This window comes from Notamacropus eugenii, chromosome 3 (assembly GCF_028372415.1).
Source record: "Notamacropus eugenii isolate mMacEug1 chromosome 3, mMacEug1.pri_v2, whole genome shotgun sequence".
Lineage (NCBI taxonomy): Eukaryota > Metazoa > Chordata > Mammalia > Diprotodontia > Macropodidae > Notamacropus > Notamacropus eugenii.
In genome coordinates, this window is record NC_092874.1 from 319,279,976 (window position 1) to 319,297,497 (window position 17,522).

Here is a 17,522-nt window from a genome sequence, read left to right on the forward strand (position 1 = left end):
ATACAATAAGAACAGAGAGTGAGGTAAAGGATGGGACTCTAGACACTGAGAGCTGGTGTAAGGGCAGGGATTAGGGCTTTAAGAACCTGTATGGAAAAGGAATCCAAAAGGGTTTTTTTTTTAACTTTTTTGTGTGCCATGGATCTCTTTGGCAGTCTAGGGAGGAAAGAGAACAAACATTTATTTAGCATCTATCATATGCCAGGCGCTATTCTAATCGCTTTAAAAATATCTCCTTATTTGATCCTCACAAAAACCCTGTAAGGTAGATGTATAATAATTTATACTATACTATTCTATAAAACTTATGTAATTTATAATATAACGCAATAGTTTATTAAGCTAGAATAGTGATTTGTGCTCATTTTGTAGTTGAGAAAATTAAGGCAAATAGAAGTTAAATGACTTGCCCAAAGTCACACAGCTTGTAAGTATCTGAGGCGAGATATGAATTCAAGTCTTTCAGACTCTAGGACCAGAGCTCTATCAACTGAAACCTAAGGACTCCTCAGAATTTTTTTTAAAAGTTGAAGGAAAGAAAATGCTAATTTTCAGTTAAAGGTTAAGTAAAAATAAAGATGTAATTTTTTTCCCCCACCCAAATTCACAGACCCCCAGAAAATCTATCCCCTGACAACTTGGGAATCCTTGGACTCTAGGTTAAAAACTCTTGGATAGGACTGAGAGTACACCAAAGTGTTTTTCTATTGTGGTTGATTTATTTTTTTCAGGAGGAGGAGGAGAAGGGCTTGGAGTAGAGCTGAATTTTGTTATCTGATTTCTGGAAGAGGAAGGACAGGAGTAAACTACCTATTTTATTTTCATGTATAATTTTTTTAGGGGAGGAGGAAAATAGTGAAGGGTAAAAGAAAGGAAGAGAATTCTAATTGTTTAATGGGGAAATTACACAATAGAGTAGAAAGAAGAAAACTATATTGGGCAAAGCAACAGACAGAGGAAGGAAAGTCTTCCTACTACTAGAAACCCAAGAGCCAGGAGAAATGGTCCTAACATAACCTACAAGTGCAGTGGGACTGAGGATAGAGACAAGCGATGATGGCAAACAGATCTGTCTGTGGAACAACAGAGTAGGTCTGGAAAGTAGCAGGTTCTACTGGAGAAGTATAGGGAGAGGGGGAACAAATTGCTCTCCAAATCGTCTCCCACCACTCCTCTCTCCAGGACTCGTCTTTTGTCATGGTTTCAATCTGGACACTGAGAATCCAACAGTCTTCAAGGAAAATGGACCTGGGTTTGGGCAGAGTGTGGTTCAGTTTGAGCAAGCTGGGTAAGGACTTCAGTTTCCTCATCTGTAAAATGGGGACCTAGGTGGTGCAATAATGAATAGGGTGCTGAGTCTGAAGTCAGAAAGACTCTTCTTGAGTTGAAATCTGGCCTCGGATGCTTACTAGCAGAGTGACCCTAGGCAGATCACTTAACCCTGTTTGCCTCAGTTCCCTCATCTGTACAATGAGCTGGAGAAGGAAATGGCAAACCATTCCAGCATCTCTGCCAAGAAAACCCCAAATGGGATCACAAAAAGTTGGTCACGACTGAAAAAACAATTAACCAACCACAATAAAATGAAGAGATTGAACTAGATGACTTCTAGGATCTCTAAGGTTCCTTTCAATCCTAAATCTATAAGCCTATAACTTGGGAGTTAAGAGGTCTAGAGAAACCTTTGTATATACACCTTTACTCCTCTCTCCACTCCCACTCTTCTCCCAGATCTCAAATGCTTCCTCCATTTCTAATAGTTCAGGAGAAAAGCCACAATCTTCTCTCACTCAGAATCAAAAATTATGCAAGAACTAAATCAAAACTATGGATTATAATAATTCTTTCTCTGTGAAAGCCTTTCCCTTCTCTATCCTTGATTATGTGCCCTATCCTTTCCCTTCCCCATTCTTGCTAGAAAATACAGCTTTCTCCTCCATTCTCCACGTCCCCCAAGTGGGAGGTCTTTTGCACCCTTTGTTCCCTGTGGTAGTAGATTCAACCTTTTCCCCACAGAGTGGTGATTGGGGCACCCCTAGAGAGAATATCACCCAACCAAACAGGAAGAATCTACAGATGTGAATTTGGTACTAGGACCTGTACACCCATTCCCATTACTGGTGAGTAAAAAAATCCCTGACCTGGGAGCCCACCCTGTATCTTTGCTTTCTTTCTACTGCAGGACTTTATATACCAGAGAAGCCAGTTACCCTGCTCCTCAGCCTGTGCTCTCCCTCACAGATTGAGCTCCCCTTCTAGAATTCAGGTTTCCTATTCCCCACCATTTAAATCATTGCTTTCCCACCCTTACTATACTCTTCCATCCCTAATCATCATCCCACTCCATACCCCCTCCCAAAAAAATTCCCCAAACCTATACATGTAAATATTTTCCCTTGGACTTTCCAGACCCTATCTATTTCTTAGAACTGAGGCAACCTCCACTGTAGCTCTCAGCTTAGCTATGCAGAAGCCCAAATATTTGACAACACACTCAATGCATGTCTGTGTCTCCCCAGTCCCCCCAGAGGCAGTAAATATGTCCCTAGGACTCAGTCTGACTACTGGAGTAAACCCCTCACAGCTTTTGGTAAGTCAGCCTGAATAATGGGAGTACCATGGAGTCTAGAAGGCAGGGAAGGGTGGAGGCTGGACAACAAAATGTCTAAATGTGGAAAAAGTTGATGTTTTGTAGAATTCCCCTCCAATTCCTTCCGCTCCCAGGCCTGTGGTCCTACAGTGCAACGAACATGCAAGGAGAATGCATACATAAACGGCTTGTGCTTCATGCTAGATTCAAACCTGAAACAAGAGAGCAATTTCCCAACATCCCTACAAGGTAAGTCACCGTTAGAGTGCCCAGATTCTTGTGTGGAGGATATGAAAAGAGTAACCACAAGGCTGTGAGTTGAACTGATAAGTGTGTGTGTGTGTGTGTGTGTGTGTGTGTGTGTGTGTGTGTTGAGGGGTCCTGGGAAAGTAAGGATTATTTGCCTGATGTGGCATCATATTTAGTATCCATAACATCAGTGATATATATGTATGTGTGTATATATATATGTATATATATATATATACATATATATATACACACATATATATATATGCCACTTTCCAATATGGGACACATGATTATGCCAATAGGGGTTGTTAGAAAACTGAAAGCAGTCCTAGAGGATATTAGATAACTCAGGGCCAGGGCAGCACCATCCCAGGTGATCCTTCCTGAGGTCCACAGTGTCTTGAGTCCCAACCAGAACAAAGATTCATTCATTCATTCATTCATTATTTCAATACCATTAAGTGCCTTCTATATATCATATATTCATTCACTCATTCATACATTTTTTCACTATTAAGTGCAAACTATGTATTATATACAGGCACTGGGAAGATACAAAGACCATTAAGTCAAAGTCCTTGTTCTCTTGGAGTTAATGCAAATCTACCATTATATATAAATCTACCATATGCCTGGATACACAAAGAGTCTGTGATTTTATCAGCACAGAGAATTCCCATCTTGGAAATTCCTTCCACCAGTGTATGCATCTATGACTAAGAGATGTATCCTAGGCAGTAACCTGAAGATTAAATGACTCTCCCAGATTGCACAGCTAGTAAGCATCAGAGATAAGTCTTGAACTTAAATCTTTATGTCACATTACTTCTTTCCATTGTAACTTTATAAATAATAAAGAATGGAATAAGATAAAAGCCCAAGAAGGGTACAAAAGCTTTCTTCCCAGAAAAAAATTATTTCTAACTGGGCATGGGAGGAGGGAGGTGGTAACTATGGAGGAACAGTAAGACTTCATGGAAGTCATGAAAGGTAGCCAAGATTTCAATAAAAGGAGATTATGACTAAGTATAGTACCAGTCCAAGACATATGGACTTTAGCTGGCAAGCAACTGGGAGTCACTGAAAAGTTCTGAGCAGAGGAATGGCACAATAAGATCTGTGCCTTACAAAAGATGAGTTTATAGAGGTGTGAAGGATGAATTGGAGGGAGGCTATTGATAGGATGACCAGTTAGGAGGCTACTGGCATGCTATAGGATAATAGTTCTCAAACTTTTGGGGTCTCAGGATCCCTTTAAACTCTTAAGAATTACTGGGCATACTGAAGAGCTTTTATTTTTGTGGGTTATTTCTATCAATATTTACCATATTAGAAATTAAAATTGATCAGTTTAAAAATTTGTATTCATTCATTTTAAAATGACAATAACAAATCCATTACTTGTTAAGATAACATAGTTTTATGAAAAAAGTAACTGCATTTTCCACAAAAACAAAAAATGATAAAAGTAGCATTAACTTTTTTTTTTTGCAAATCTTCAACATCTGGCTAAAAAAAAGACAGCTAGATTCTCATTACTGCTTCTCTAGTTCATCTGATGCGATACGTTATTTTAGCTGAAGTTTATAAAGATAATGCAGACACATACACACACACATGCATGCACACATGCACGCAGACACATATACAGCTAGGAGGTCCTGTGGATAGATCATTAGGTTTAGAATCAGGAAGACCTGAGTCTTGAGAGCTCTCTGCTGGGCATGTACACCAAGCAGGGTCCCACATATAGGAAGGACTTTTTGTAGTAACAAAGAACTGGAAAAATAATAAATACCCATTAATTGTCAAATGAGTAAGTAGATTGTGGCACATGAATATAATGAAATAGGATTGTACTCTAAGTTAAATTGAATGTGAATAGATTGTTGGCCATGGAAATAAATAGGAAGAGAGCAGAGTTCAGATAGATTTTTGAGACAGAAGCAATAAAATTTGATTGCTGATAAAATGTGGGAGGTGAAAGAGAAGAAAGAATCAAAGAGAGATTTCAAATATAGAAGACAGGGTGAATGGCTTTGGCATTGGCAGAAACTGGGAAGTTGGGAAGAGATTAGATTTTGGGGGAGAGATAAACTCAGTGTTGGGCATGTTGGGTCCATGATGCCAGAGATTTCAAGCAGAAATGTTCTGTAGGGTGCTAGAAATGCAAGTGTGAAAAAGCTCTATGGTAAGAACTTAGGGGGTAAGTAACATTGTAGGTAGAGTACTGGACCTGGAGTCAAGAAGACTCATCTTCCTGAATTCAAATCTGGCCTCAGGCATTTACTAGATGTGTGACTCTGGGCAAGTCACTTAACTCTGTTTGCCTCAGTTCTCTTATCTGTAAAATGGTCTGGAGAAGGAAAATGGCAAATCACTCCAGCACCCTTGCCAAGAAAATTGCAAAGGGGGTCCTGAAGAGTCAGGCGCTGAAGAACAAGAACATAGATTTGAGAGTTATAAAATAATAATTGAAGTCATGAAGATGAAAAGACTTTAAGAAGATTGTGCCAACTTGTGTCAGTCAGTCTAAGGTATGTGGTAAGGTATAGGAAGCCACTGCAGGGTTTTGAACAGCGACATCTTCAAGTATGCCAAGCATTATGCTAAGTATTGGCAGAACAGAAGAATGCTCTGATTAAATTTATCATGTTTGTTCAGTCATTTCAGTCATGTCTGACTCTCCATGACCCCATTTGGGGTGTTCTTCGCAAAGATACTGGAATGATTTGCCATTCCCTTCTCCAGTTCATTTTACAGATGAGGAAACTGAGACAAACAGAGTTAAGTAACTTGCCCAGGTCACACAACTAGTAAGGGTCTGAAGTCAGATTTGAACTCAGGAAGATGAGTCTTCCTGACTTGAGGCCTGGTATTTAACCACTGCATCACCTAGCTGCCCCTAGACTTATACTCATGGAAGATTAATTTGCTAACAGTTTAAATAACAGATTGGAGGGAAACTAGAGACCTTGCCAAGGAACAGAGCATAAAGAAGAGAAGGACAAAAATGGAGAGAAAGAAATGGAATAAATCTAAGGACATGAGATAGAGTGAGAAAAACTAGAGCTTCTTAACCTTGCTCCATTGAGCTTGTTTTTCTAATATTTTGAAGACTGTATTTTAATATGATTGGTTTCCATGCAATGCTATATATTTTATTTTGTGCCTTGAAAACCTTTATTCTGAGGAGTCCATAGACTTCACCAAAATGCCAAAGGTATCCATGACTCAAAAAAGGTTAAGAACCCCTTCTACAGAGGAACTGTAGGACTGGAGAAGGGGCTGGGGTAAACGTGTTAAGAGTAAAAAATAACAGCATGGATGCTGCTCTAGTACCTATGAAATGTAAAAACACCTACAGGAAGGCCTCTAGAGCATTGAGTAGTGCTTCTAAGGAACATCTAAAGGAGAACATGGACTGGGGGGACACAGAACTAAAGTCATTGCCCAATAGATAGGTGGTCAGGGGACAGCAACAAGCAATTCTCCAAAGAAGAATTGTAAGCTATCAACAACCACATGAAAGAGCTCCTAGTTACTAATATCAAGAGAAATGTAAATTAAATAACTCTAAGACTTCATCTCATCCTTAGAAAGTTAGCTAAGATGACAAAAGTTGGTATGTGAATATTGGAAGGATGTGAAAAATCAGAGCAATAATGCATTGTGGGTGGAACTGGGAATTGGTGGGAACATGTTGGAGGAAATTTTGCAATTATCCTAAAAAAGTGACTAAAATGTCCATATCCTTTGACCCTCCTACTGATGGCATTTAGACCAAATAAGTCAATGACAGAAAGATGGGCCCATAAACATCACCACTTTTTGTAGTAGCAAAGAACTCAAAGCATAGTAGATGTCTATCAATTGTAGAATGACTAAATAAGTTGTGACACATTCATGTCATGAAATATTATTGTATTGTAAGAGAATTTGAATATGATGAACCAATACAAAGAAGCTTGGGAAGTCTTACATGAAGTAAATAGAACCAAAAAACAAAACAAAATATAAACTGACTACTGCAATGTACATGAAAAGAACAGCAAAATAATTGAAAACGAATGCTGTTGAGATTTTAAAGACCAAAATTGGCCCCCAGTGAAAATATGAGATAGAATCCTATTTTCTTTGCAGTGATGGGAAACAATGGGCATCTAACTGAATGTAAAGCAAAAAACTGTCAATATATTAGGTTTTTTAAACTAGAGATTTTTCCCCTACTTTTTAAAAATTCTTTTTGTAAGGCATGGCTCTCTGGGAGGGGCAAGAAGAGATACATTGGGAAATAGTTTTGTTGTCATTGAATCTCTTTTCAGTTGTGTTCGACTCTGTGACTCCACTTGGGTTTTGTTGGCAAAGATACTAGAGGGATTTGCCATTTACTTCTCCAGCTTACAGATGAGGAAACTGAGGCAGAGTTAAATGATTAGCCTGAGGTCACCCAGCTAGGAAATGTCTGAGATCAGATTTCAACTCAGGAAGATGAGTCTTTTTAACTTCAGGCCCAGCACACTCTCCATTGCAACAGCTAGCAGCTCCATTGAGAAATATAGGTGATATTAAAAACAAAATAAATCAATAAAAATTTTTTTCATCTCTTAAAAACAATAACACAAGATGAGAACACATGGATGGGTTACATTCTGCACTGATAGAGGAAGTAGCCACATCAGTGAAATCTTAGATTCGTTGAACTTTTGAAATAAAGTTTAGTAACCTATACTCAGAAGGGAAGGAAGTTCAGGGATACAGGTATCCTCAGAGACAATGAACTAAGTTTCTGGGAAAGAAACCAGGTATTTGGGTTCTTGAGTGACAATGAACTAATTTAGGGATTAAGGTTATGGAGATTTTAATGAATGATGTTCTAATGTCCAAAATATGTAATCATGATTTTTCCTTCCAACTCTATTTTTTATGATTATTTAGAAGTAATGTTTCTTCTTCTTGATTTTCTCCAGAGTGTCCAAAGCAAGCAAATGATATTGTCTTCCTTATTGATGGCTCTGGTAGCATTCGTGATTGGCAATTTTACCAGATGAAGAATTTTGTCATAACAGTGATGGACCAATTCAAGGGAACCAATACGCAGGTGAGGACTGTGAGGTGAACTGCACACACTCAAATTCTGTTACTAAAAACAAGTAGGAGTGGGAGTAGGGGAAGAGTGCTAAATGATTGGGTGAAAAGAAAGAATTGTGGGGGAGGAGGGCTGGAGAGGCAAATAGTTTCCAAAAGTATGATAGGATTGGAGTCAGTATCTAGCCTTTCTGGATAGGGGCTCTGAATAGGGGCACCTTCTCCAGAGTAATCCAAGATATTCTCCCTCACCTCTTGCCAGTTTTCTCTGATGCAGTATTCTGACGACTTCAAAATACATTTCACCTTCAATGATTTCAAGAATGATCCTGCTCCACAAAAGTTGGTGAATCCGATTATACAGCTACGCGGAACCACACACACGGCCTCAGGCATTAGAAAAGTAGTGTAAGCTCCTGACGTGCAAGTTGGAATAATAATATTTTAGAGTTTTCAATGACCTTGGAGATCATATAGTCCTAACTCTTCTCTCAGGTAGAAATCTTTCTTATAGGATCCCTGAAACGTGATCTTCCAGTCTTCATTTATAGACCTCTGACAGAAACATTCCCAAAGAGGGCTGTTTCATTGTTGGATAGCCAGTTCTAGTTACTAGTCCTTTCTTAAGGTGAAGCAAAATCTGCTTCCTTGTCACCTCGGGAGGCAGCTTATACAATGCAAAGAATACTGATTTTGAATTCAGAGGACTTGGGTTCAAATCTTGCCTTTGACCGTTATTAACTGAGGGACCTTTGGCAAGTCACTTAATCTCCCTTGCCTCAATTTCCTCCTCTGCAAAATTAGATGATTGGACTAGACGGTCTCTAACTCTAAATCTATAATTCTGTAATCTTATGTGGTTTCACTTAATGACCCTAATCCAGTCTCCCAGAATAATGAAAAAATTAGTAGAGTAGCTCTCTTCTATAACAGGAAAGGGAGTTCCTTCTCTTCAGAGTATAACATCTCTGTGGAGTATAACAGGCTTATAGATACTTTAAGATTGATTTAACTCTTACTCTTCTCTTCTGAGTTATCTTATCTGTTCTTTGTATAGTTAGGTAGGTTCAGACCTAACAGAACAACCCTACCCAAAGACTGTTAATGAACACCTCCTGAGTCTAGGAGGTGATTAGTGAGATCCAGTGGGGATCAAATAAGAGATAATATATGTTCACTTGGAGAACCTTTAAGCAATAATAATAGCATTTAATTATAAGTATTTTATATTATTATTATTTGCTGTGTTGATTTATCATCATCATCCTCATCCTCATCTTCTAGTGCAGGGCATATTAAACTTTTTCCACTTCTGACCCCTCTTCCCATTTCAGGACCAGTGGCCTCTAAGGTCATGTACAATGCAAAGTGTGCATGATTTGTGCTTAGAACCAAGGCTGCAGTGAAGCTTCAAGAAGCAGCATGGGCAAGTAGATGCCAGAAACACCTTAGATTCACTCAGTGTTTGGTTTTGAATTAATTTTGGGTGAACATTCAGAAAGCTTTTACTGTTGCCAACTTTTTGTGACTTCATATGGAGTCTCAACGCACAGTTTAAGTAGCACTGAGTAGAGGGCCATGGGATTCTGCCCCAAATCTGGTTTTGTTCAGCATTTTTATCAGTTATTTGGATGAAAGCATCAATAGTATATCTATATAGATTTGCACAACACAAAATTGGAAGGATAGCCAACATGATGGATGAGGACACTGAGATCCAAAATGAACGTGACAGACTGGAACAGTGGGCCAAAACTAATCAGATGAATACCAAATCACAAAATCTCAGTATTGAAAGGGATCTTAAAGGTCAGACCCAAGACATTTCTGAACAATAATCATCTCTACAATGTTTCCAAAGTCATGCAGCTTTGACTTGAAGACTTCCATTGAGGGAAAGCCCAGTGTCTCCACTGGCACCCAATTCTAATTTTGGATTTCTCTAAGTGTTAAGAAGTCAAGACTAAAATAGCATTAATGTTTTTTTCCTTGCTACCAGATCACACTGTTGAGTCATGCTGCACTTGTACAAACCTTAAATGTTCTTCAGACAAGCTATTTGTCCATGTCTTGCACATTTCATATTTGTGAAACTTATTTTTAAGCTGTGTGAGCCTCCATTTAGTTCTATCAAATTTTCTTTTATTAGATTCAGCCCTATATTCTAGCTTGTTAACACCATGTTGGATAGCTACCCCACCTAACTTTTTACCATCACCAGATTTGTACTAGAATGTAGTAGAATAAGCATTTAAGTACCTACTACATGATAGGCATTGTGCTAAGCACTTTTCGAATATTAATTCATTTTTTAAAATTTGCTAAGTATTTTGTGGGTGTTTATACCATCCACATTCACTGTTATGGTTATTAATTGTATATTTCCTTCCATTCTATTCCTTTATATTTTTTCCCTCTCTTTTCCTTTTGCCTCTTTCTTTACAAAGAAGAATGGGTTGAGTAAGGAATGTGTACACTGAACTACGCTTGACACAATCTGCTTCTGCTTCTTTACTCCTTTTCTTTTTCTTTCTTTTTCTTTCTCTTCCTTCCTTCCTTCCTTTCTTACTTCTTAACCCCCTTTGCAACTCACCCTTCAAGGCTTTAGTTTATTTTCATTATGAAGAATTCCTCCCTGGATCTGCTCTCTTATTAGTATTTTTATATTATACATATCTTACATATATAATATTTTATATTACTATACATTATTCCTTTCTCTCTTCTTTCAGTTTTCTCCTATTTCCCTGTTCATTATAGCAATTTCATTTTATTCCCTGTTCAATGTATTCAGCTGACTACATTCAACTCAATGAATGTATTTTATCCCAAACTCTGTGTATATGTGTGTTCATGTTCTAATTTCCTTTGACTGGTTCTGATAATGTGAACTTTATCGTTATATTGTCCTTTCCAATTGCTCAGACGTATTTAGTTATTTGTTTCTCTTGATTCCTGTGTTTACTTTTCAAAGTTTCAAATCAACTAGGGTCTTTTTTTTTTATCAGAAACACCTGAAGTTTCTTCTATTTCATTAAAGTCTAATTCTCCCTCCACATAATTATACTTAATTTTTCTGGGCAAGCTGCTCTTGATAGTATACCTGTATCATTTAATTTTCCAGGATTTGTGTGTTTGTACTTGATAGTGGTAGTTGCCAAAACTTGTGTGATGCTGTGATGAGATGATCATCATCTCTGTGAGATGATGATGGTGAAGTCAAAACCAAGTAGTGCAGCTGATGGGAAATGAAGAGTTGCTTGGGTTCTTGAACTCTCTTTAAAGGAAGACTTTGGGATTTTTTTGGTAGAACATGGTTGAAAATGGTTGAATATTTTCTCTAGATGTTTATAGTATTTTGTCTAAGCTCCAGATATTGCCTGTCATGTTCCTGGGCATTTTCATTTTGTGTTTCAGGAGGTGGCTGGTGTAGTTTTTTAAAAACAATTTTATTACACAAAGCTCATCATATAATTGGATATTTCTGTACTTTGTACACAATTTTAATTAACTTTCATCTGCACAGAAAGGCTGCTTCTGAACTTTCCTTCTAGTAATGGCAAATACTAAAATTCTGATTTAATAGAATAATAGTAAAAATGCTCCAGCTGGTCTAAGTTGAAGGCAAAATATTGGTACATGGATCTTGCACCCAGTATTAGGAATGTACAAATGACTTTATTCAAAAAAACCCAAAATAAATTATCTTTATCGTGGATAATGACAGCAGTAAACCATTATATATTCTGTCAACTGAAACCAGTAACTGATGGTAATAACAATTTTCTTGAACATCAGCCTTTACTTCAGTCCTCTCTCCAACTGACTTCTCCAAAGTTTGTGCAGAACCCTGCCTTGAGACTTGCTTGCATCACAGATCATAATGATAGAGCATTGTTCCAGGAAATTAGAACATGCCACCTCCCATGCCTCCTCCCATACCACCCATCCTTCCCATGACAAGTTCTTCCTCTTCTTTAGGAATTTCAGTAACACAACTTCTGCTGTAGTTAACAGAGAAGCTACACCAGTAGCATCCAACAAAGCAGTTTTTACAGCCTTAGTTGGGTCAATTATTCCTTTTTCAACCATATTGACAAGTCTCCCTTAGAGGAGGTAAATTACTTTCTCCATTTAATGACTGGCTTAGAGTGATTGATTATCAATAGTAACAAATTTCTCTTTCCCTCCAGTTTGATTTAGTTATTTTTTTTTCCTTTGGCTCATTAAAAGGGCCATTCCCTGACTACTTCTTAAAGAGGTCTATTCACTCAATGGGCATTACCTCCCTCTAAGTGGGTAGATGAAAAGTCTCCCATTGCATCCTGGGCCATCTCCAGTCATCCTGATGAGTATCTGGTCACTGGATCCAGATGACTCAGAAGGAGAAGTGAGGCTGGTGACCCTGCACAGCCCTCCCTCCCTCAAAACAAAGTCAAATGCAAGTCGTGTCATCATTTCTCTGATGCCATGGTCTTCTTCAAAAACAAAGGATGAACACAAGATCTCCAGTCATGGCATCATAACTTATATCTGAGGAGCTTTGAACAATTTTCTCAATTATCAATGAGCCTTTAACACCTGCACTCTTAGCAATGGTCATTGCAGGGATTTTCAATGACTTCTTAATTATTTCTGTTCCAAGTTTTTGATCTTCATTAGCTGGAGTTAATGTTCCTAAGGCAAGATTGCATCGAAGCAAGGCACAACCACCTCCCAGAACTATGCCTTCTTCAACAGCAGCATTAAGTGCATCAGTAACCACACATTTCTTTTCATTCACTTCTACATCACTTGTTCCACCAACCTTTACTACAGCTACCCTATCAGAAAGTTTGGCCAAACATTCATTTAATTTTTCTTTTTCAGAATCACTGGTACTAATCTCTAATTGTTCAATGATTTCTTGAACACGTTTTTCAACCTGGGATTTTTCACCCTTTCCTTTCAAAAGCATGCATCATCTTTTGTCACAATGACCTCTCCAACTTTTCCCAAAGTCATGACCTTAAATATCCTCAAGATTCAGAGCCAATCCCTCTTCTCCAAATACTGTACCACCAGTAGCTATACCCATATCCTTAATATCTTTAATATCCTGATTGTTACCAAATCCTGGAGCTTTTACTGTAACATCCTACAACCCAACTTTTAGCCTGTTCAAAACCAGTATACCTAGTGCTTCTCCATCTACATCTTCAGCAATTATGAGTAAAGGCTTACAGTGGGCATTTACAATTTCGAGTGCAAGTACAACAGATACTAGAGATCTTTTTTCCACTTAAGAGAACGTAGGCATCCTGGAATTCACATTTCTGACCTTTAACTGCATTGATAAAATATGGAGAAATATAGCCTCTGTCGAATATCATGCCTTCAATAATTCCCAACTCATCATCCAATGTTTTTCCATCCTTTACTGTGATGACACTCTTTTGTTCAAACTTTTTCATTGTATCAGATATTATGTTGCCAATTTCATGGTCTCCATTTACAGAAATTGTAGCAACCTGAACAATTTCTTCAGGGGTTGTGACAGGTTTAGACTTCTTCTTAAACTCAGTAATGCCAGCATCAACAGCCAACATCACACCTTTCCTAAATTCCATTGGATTTGCTCCTTCTCTAATCTTCTCAAAGCCTTCCTTAGCAAAGGATTGTGCAAGGACAGTAGCTGTGGTAGAGCCATGCCCAACCTCTTCATTTATGTTATTGGCAACATCCTAAACTATCCTGGCACCAATGTTTTTATATTTGTCCTTCAAATCAATTGCTTTTGCAACAGTCACATCATCTTTTCTTACCTTGGGACTTCCCCAGCTTTGTTCAGTGATCATAGTTGTTCCCTTTGGCCCCATAGTAACAGCAACTGCATCAGCTAAAAGATCTACACCTTGAAGCATTAAGGCTCAGACATCTGCTCCAAATCTGACGTCTTTAGCATAAGCACCTGTCAGGTGGGGGGCCAGTGCCCTAAACACTGGCATTACCTGGCAAAGGACTGTAAACAACCAGAGCATTTCTGCGGGGGCAGGTGGACAAGCACACAGGGCAGATTGTCAGTAACGAGTCTGGTGGATTCTTTCTATTTTTTTTCTTCTGTTTCTAATTGATCCAGGAAATTTTCTTTCATGATTCTTTGAAATATCATATCCAAGCTCTTTTGTGGTCATGGCATCCAGGAAACCTAATGGTTCTTTGACTATTTTTTTCTCCTTGAACTGTTTTCCAGATCTGTTTTGCATATGAGGCATTTTATATTTTTTCTACTTTTTTCAGCCATTTAACTTTGCTTTTTACTATTTTTCACTGCCTCATAGAGTCCTTAATTTCTGTTTGGTCCATTCTAATATTCAGGGAACCTGTTACTTGGGTATTGTTTTGTACTTCTTGTAGCAAGATGTTAATCTTTCCTCTAGAGTTCTTATTTCTTTTGTAATTCTTTTGTCACAAAATTTTTTCATTAATAATATGATTTTTAAAAATCTCTTTCCTCATTGCTTCCAAGAATTCTAGTTGACTTTGTACCAAATTGTGTTTCTCTTTGAAGCTTTGTTTCTAAATATTGTGGGCTTATTCTCATCATCTGAGTTTTTGCCTTGGGAGTCCCTGACTCCATAAGAGATATTCATCATGGGTGTCCTTGTTGTTGTAGTTTAGTCTTTTTTCCAGCCCGCACACTTCTGAAGGGAATCTTGAGGTCTTCTTTACTCCTGATCTTTATTCTGGGACCCTGCTGCTTTCTTGAGGTCTTGAGTGCTGGGTTCTTAGGATCTCTGGGTTGGCTAAGGCTAGGGAACTGTTCATTGTGTCCCAAGTAATCTAGGGTAAAATCTGATTACCACCTTTATGGTCTGAACTTATAAATTTCTAATGCAGGTTTAGGTTTGGGTGACATAACGGCAGGATTGCTCCTGGTTGGGACCCCAATAAACTGATACCTGCATGTTTCAGGTCTGGGTTGGGATGGGATTTGGAGAATGTAGGGTAGCATCCTTATAAAACATTCTATGAGATCTAAATTGATATTTTTATAAATTATCCTTCTGGCATCTTGAAGTATATATATATATATATTTTGCTTTAATATAGTTTTGAAGTATAACAGTTGTATACTTAAGAGAGCTCAATTTTGAGTCCCTCCTTTTGAGAGTTCTCTGAATCCTTTGTATTTCAAGTATGTTATTGTTTTTTATACTTCTGGGGAGTTTTCTTTTATAATTTGCTGAAGTATAATGGTCAGATTCTTGTGATTCTTAACATTTTGTTCAACAACTGTAACATTTTATTTCTTTATCTCTTCTCCAAATTCACCCCTTCCAACCATATTATTTTACAATCTTTTTCCAGTTCCATTATTTTCTGATCTTGCCTTATCTCACTAGTATCTCCTAGCATTCTGCTCTCCACTCTCTTAATTCTGGTTTCATCTGCTTCTATTTTCTTGATATTTTCTCCATGTTGATTTTAAAATTGCAGAGTTTCACCATTACTTCCTCCTAAGATATAATTGTGTATTTCAGAAAGCTCTATATTGTTTCTTATACAGCAGTGGATGCTACTTCAATATACATTTTTCCTGACATTTTTGTCTCTACCTCTTATTCCAAAACACATTGTCATTGTGTGAGAGCTCTCTTTCATTTTGCTTGTTTATTTTAAATCTTCATGTGAGGATCACTGAGAATTTAATTTCTTTTCAACATTCCTATTTTTATTTCTAAAGGAGATCATGAGAAGGTATACTCTTTTACAACCATCTTCTTTGAGAACTTCCCAGTGTTCTTTTCAAACATTTCCCCTTCACTCAGGTCAAGAGGACTAATTTTTTGTTTGTTTGGTGTTTTCTCCAAGTACCTCTAAGTGCCTGGCACAGTGTCTTTTAAAATAAAGGAGGCACTTCATAGGTAATGGTTGGACTAGAACACTGGTAAATGGGCATGATTACCAAGAACTCTCTTATGTTATCTTGGGCATGTATCAAGCCCTTCTTCCATGCATGCCCCCTCTCAGAACTGATTGTAACTCAGTCCTGTGCTCTATTCATCTTCTGCTCTCCCTCCAAACTAGACACACTTCAGGGTTCAGCTCATGATCTGTCCCATCCCTAACTCTCTGTGTTAGCTAAGCTGCTCGGATATCCCTCCCAAAGTCTGTGACAACTTGATTTAGTGGAAATTGAAAACCATACCCTTTTTTTCTTGGACAGACGAGAACTATTTAAAGAATGGAATGGAGCCCGGAAAGATGCCACCAAGATTCTCATTGTCATCACAGATGGTCAGATACAGGGAGATAATTTGAATTACAGAAACGTCATCCCAGAGGCAGAGAAAGAAGGGGTCATCCGATATGCAGTTGGGGTATGGAACAACAAGAACTTCTCCCTGGCTCTTTCTCAAGCAGGATAGCTGTAGTTCTTGCTTTCCCTCTCTTGTAGTTTCTCTTTTAAGACATAAACACACCCCCTACAGCTCCTTCTGCCCACCCATGAACCCTGTTATCTCCTAACAAAGGGAACAGAGTTGAGATTCTGTTTCCTCAGAAATTTCCAGAAGGTAAATATCTGTTCCCACACTGACCCTGATTCTGCTGCTATACCCTGTTGACAGGTGGGGCGTGCTTTTCAAACTTCATCTGCTCTGCAAGAACTCAGGACCATTGCATCCGCTCCACCACAGGAGCATGTCTTTCAGGTGGAAAACTTTGATGCTCTGAAGAACATCCAAAATCAACTGCAGGAGAAGATTTATGCCATTGAAGGTAAGATGGGATTCCCAGTGCCCAAGTCCAAGGCTAGTATCTTTCATCCTCACACAGTCACATTCCCTCCCACTCACTAGATTTTTGGCTTCCTAGGGCAGTCTAATTCTAAACAACCATTTCTGTATCTTGCTCTCCGGACCTTAGTCTCCTTCCTGTTCAACAAAACACAAATCTTTTGATTCCTAGCCTCTAATTCTTCTTTAGAGTCCATTCTTCTGAAATAGAGGTGATTGGATCTTCATCCTCTATTTTTCCTTATGTTGCCTTCTCTACCCTCTCTAAATCTGGTCATTTTGTCTCCCATAGGTACCCCATCAGGGAGTAACAGTTCTTTTGAGTATGAGATGTCTCAAGAAGGTTTCAGTAGTGTGTTCACCTCTGTGAGTGGATTTTACACAAGTCCAGGGTGGTAAGGAAATGGGGTAGAAGTGGTATAAACTGGGATAACATCCAGAGAGAAGGTAGAAGAGTCAGTAGGAATCATTCCTCTTGTCTGGATGGGCAGGTGGAGTACTTCATCAATTCTTTACACCAGAGGGAAGTGGGATGTGGGCATAGTTCTGCTGAGTGATAAGGATTTCACAAATTATCTCCTCCCTTCTAGTTCTAATACCTTTTTCTCCTAGGATGGGCCTCTACTGGGTACAGTGGGAAGCTTTGGCTGGTCTGGTGGAGCCTTTATATATGATCAAATTGATAAACCCACATTCATCAACATATCCCTGGTGAACTTGAATATGAACGATGCTTACCTGGGTAAGGGAGATACTTCTACGTTGGGGAACATGAGAGCTATGAAGAAGAGTCTTCCCTCATTTCAAATGGG

At 38.4% G+C, this 17,522-nt stretch overlaps 1 protein-coding gene and 1 pseudogene across 2 annotated transcripts in view; one reads left to right on the plus strand and one right to left on the minus strand.

Annotated features, from left to right (window-relative positions):
• The window catches only part of LOC140496709 (integrin alpha-M-like), a 58,319-nt gene that overhangs the window by 6,266 nt on the left and 34,531 nt on the right, over positions 1-17,522 (plus strand). Inside the window, exons 3-12 of one of the 2 annotated variants that reach the window (XM_072596815.1) lie at positions 1,183-1,288; positions 2,017-2,120; positions 2,520-2,590; positions 2,725-2,839; positions 7,813-7,943; positions 8,193-8,338; positions 16,140-16,293; positions 16,543-16,693; positions 17,003-17,076; positions 17,323-17,452. In XM_072596815.1, coding sequence (XP_072452916.1) covers positions 1,183-1,288; positions 2,017-2,120; positions 2,520-2,590; positions 2,725-2,839; positions 7,813-7,943; positions 8,193-8,338; positions 16,140-16,293; positions 16,543-16,693; positions 17,003-17,076; positions 17,323-17,452 — 1,182 coding nt within the window. The remainder of the gene's footprint in view (positions 1-1,182; positions 1,289-2,016; positions 2,121-2,519; positions 2,591-2,724; positions 2,840-7,812; positions 7,944-8,192; positions 8,339-16,139; positions 16,294-16,542; positions 16,694-17,002; positions 17,077-17,322; positions 17,453-17,522) is intronic. The other variant, XM_072596816.1, reaches the window with a different exon arrangement.
• LOC140496710 (60 kDa heat shock protein, mitochondrial-like) lies at positions 11,799-13,983 on the minus strand (annotated as a pseudogene).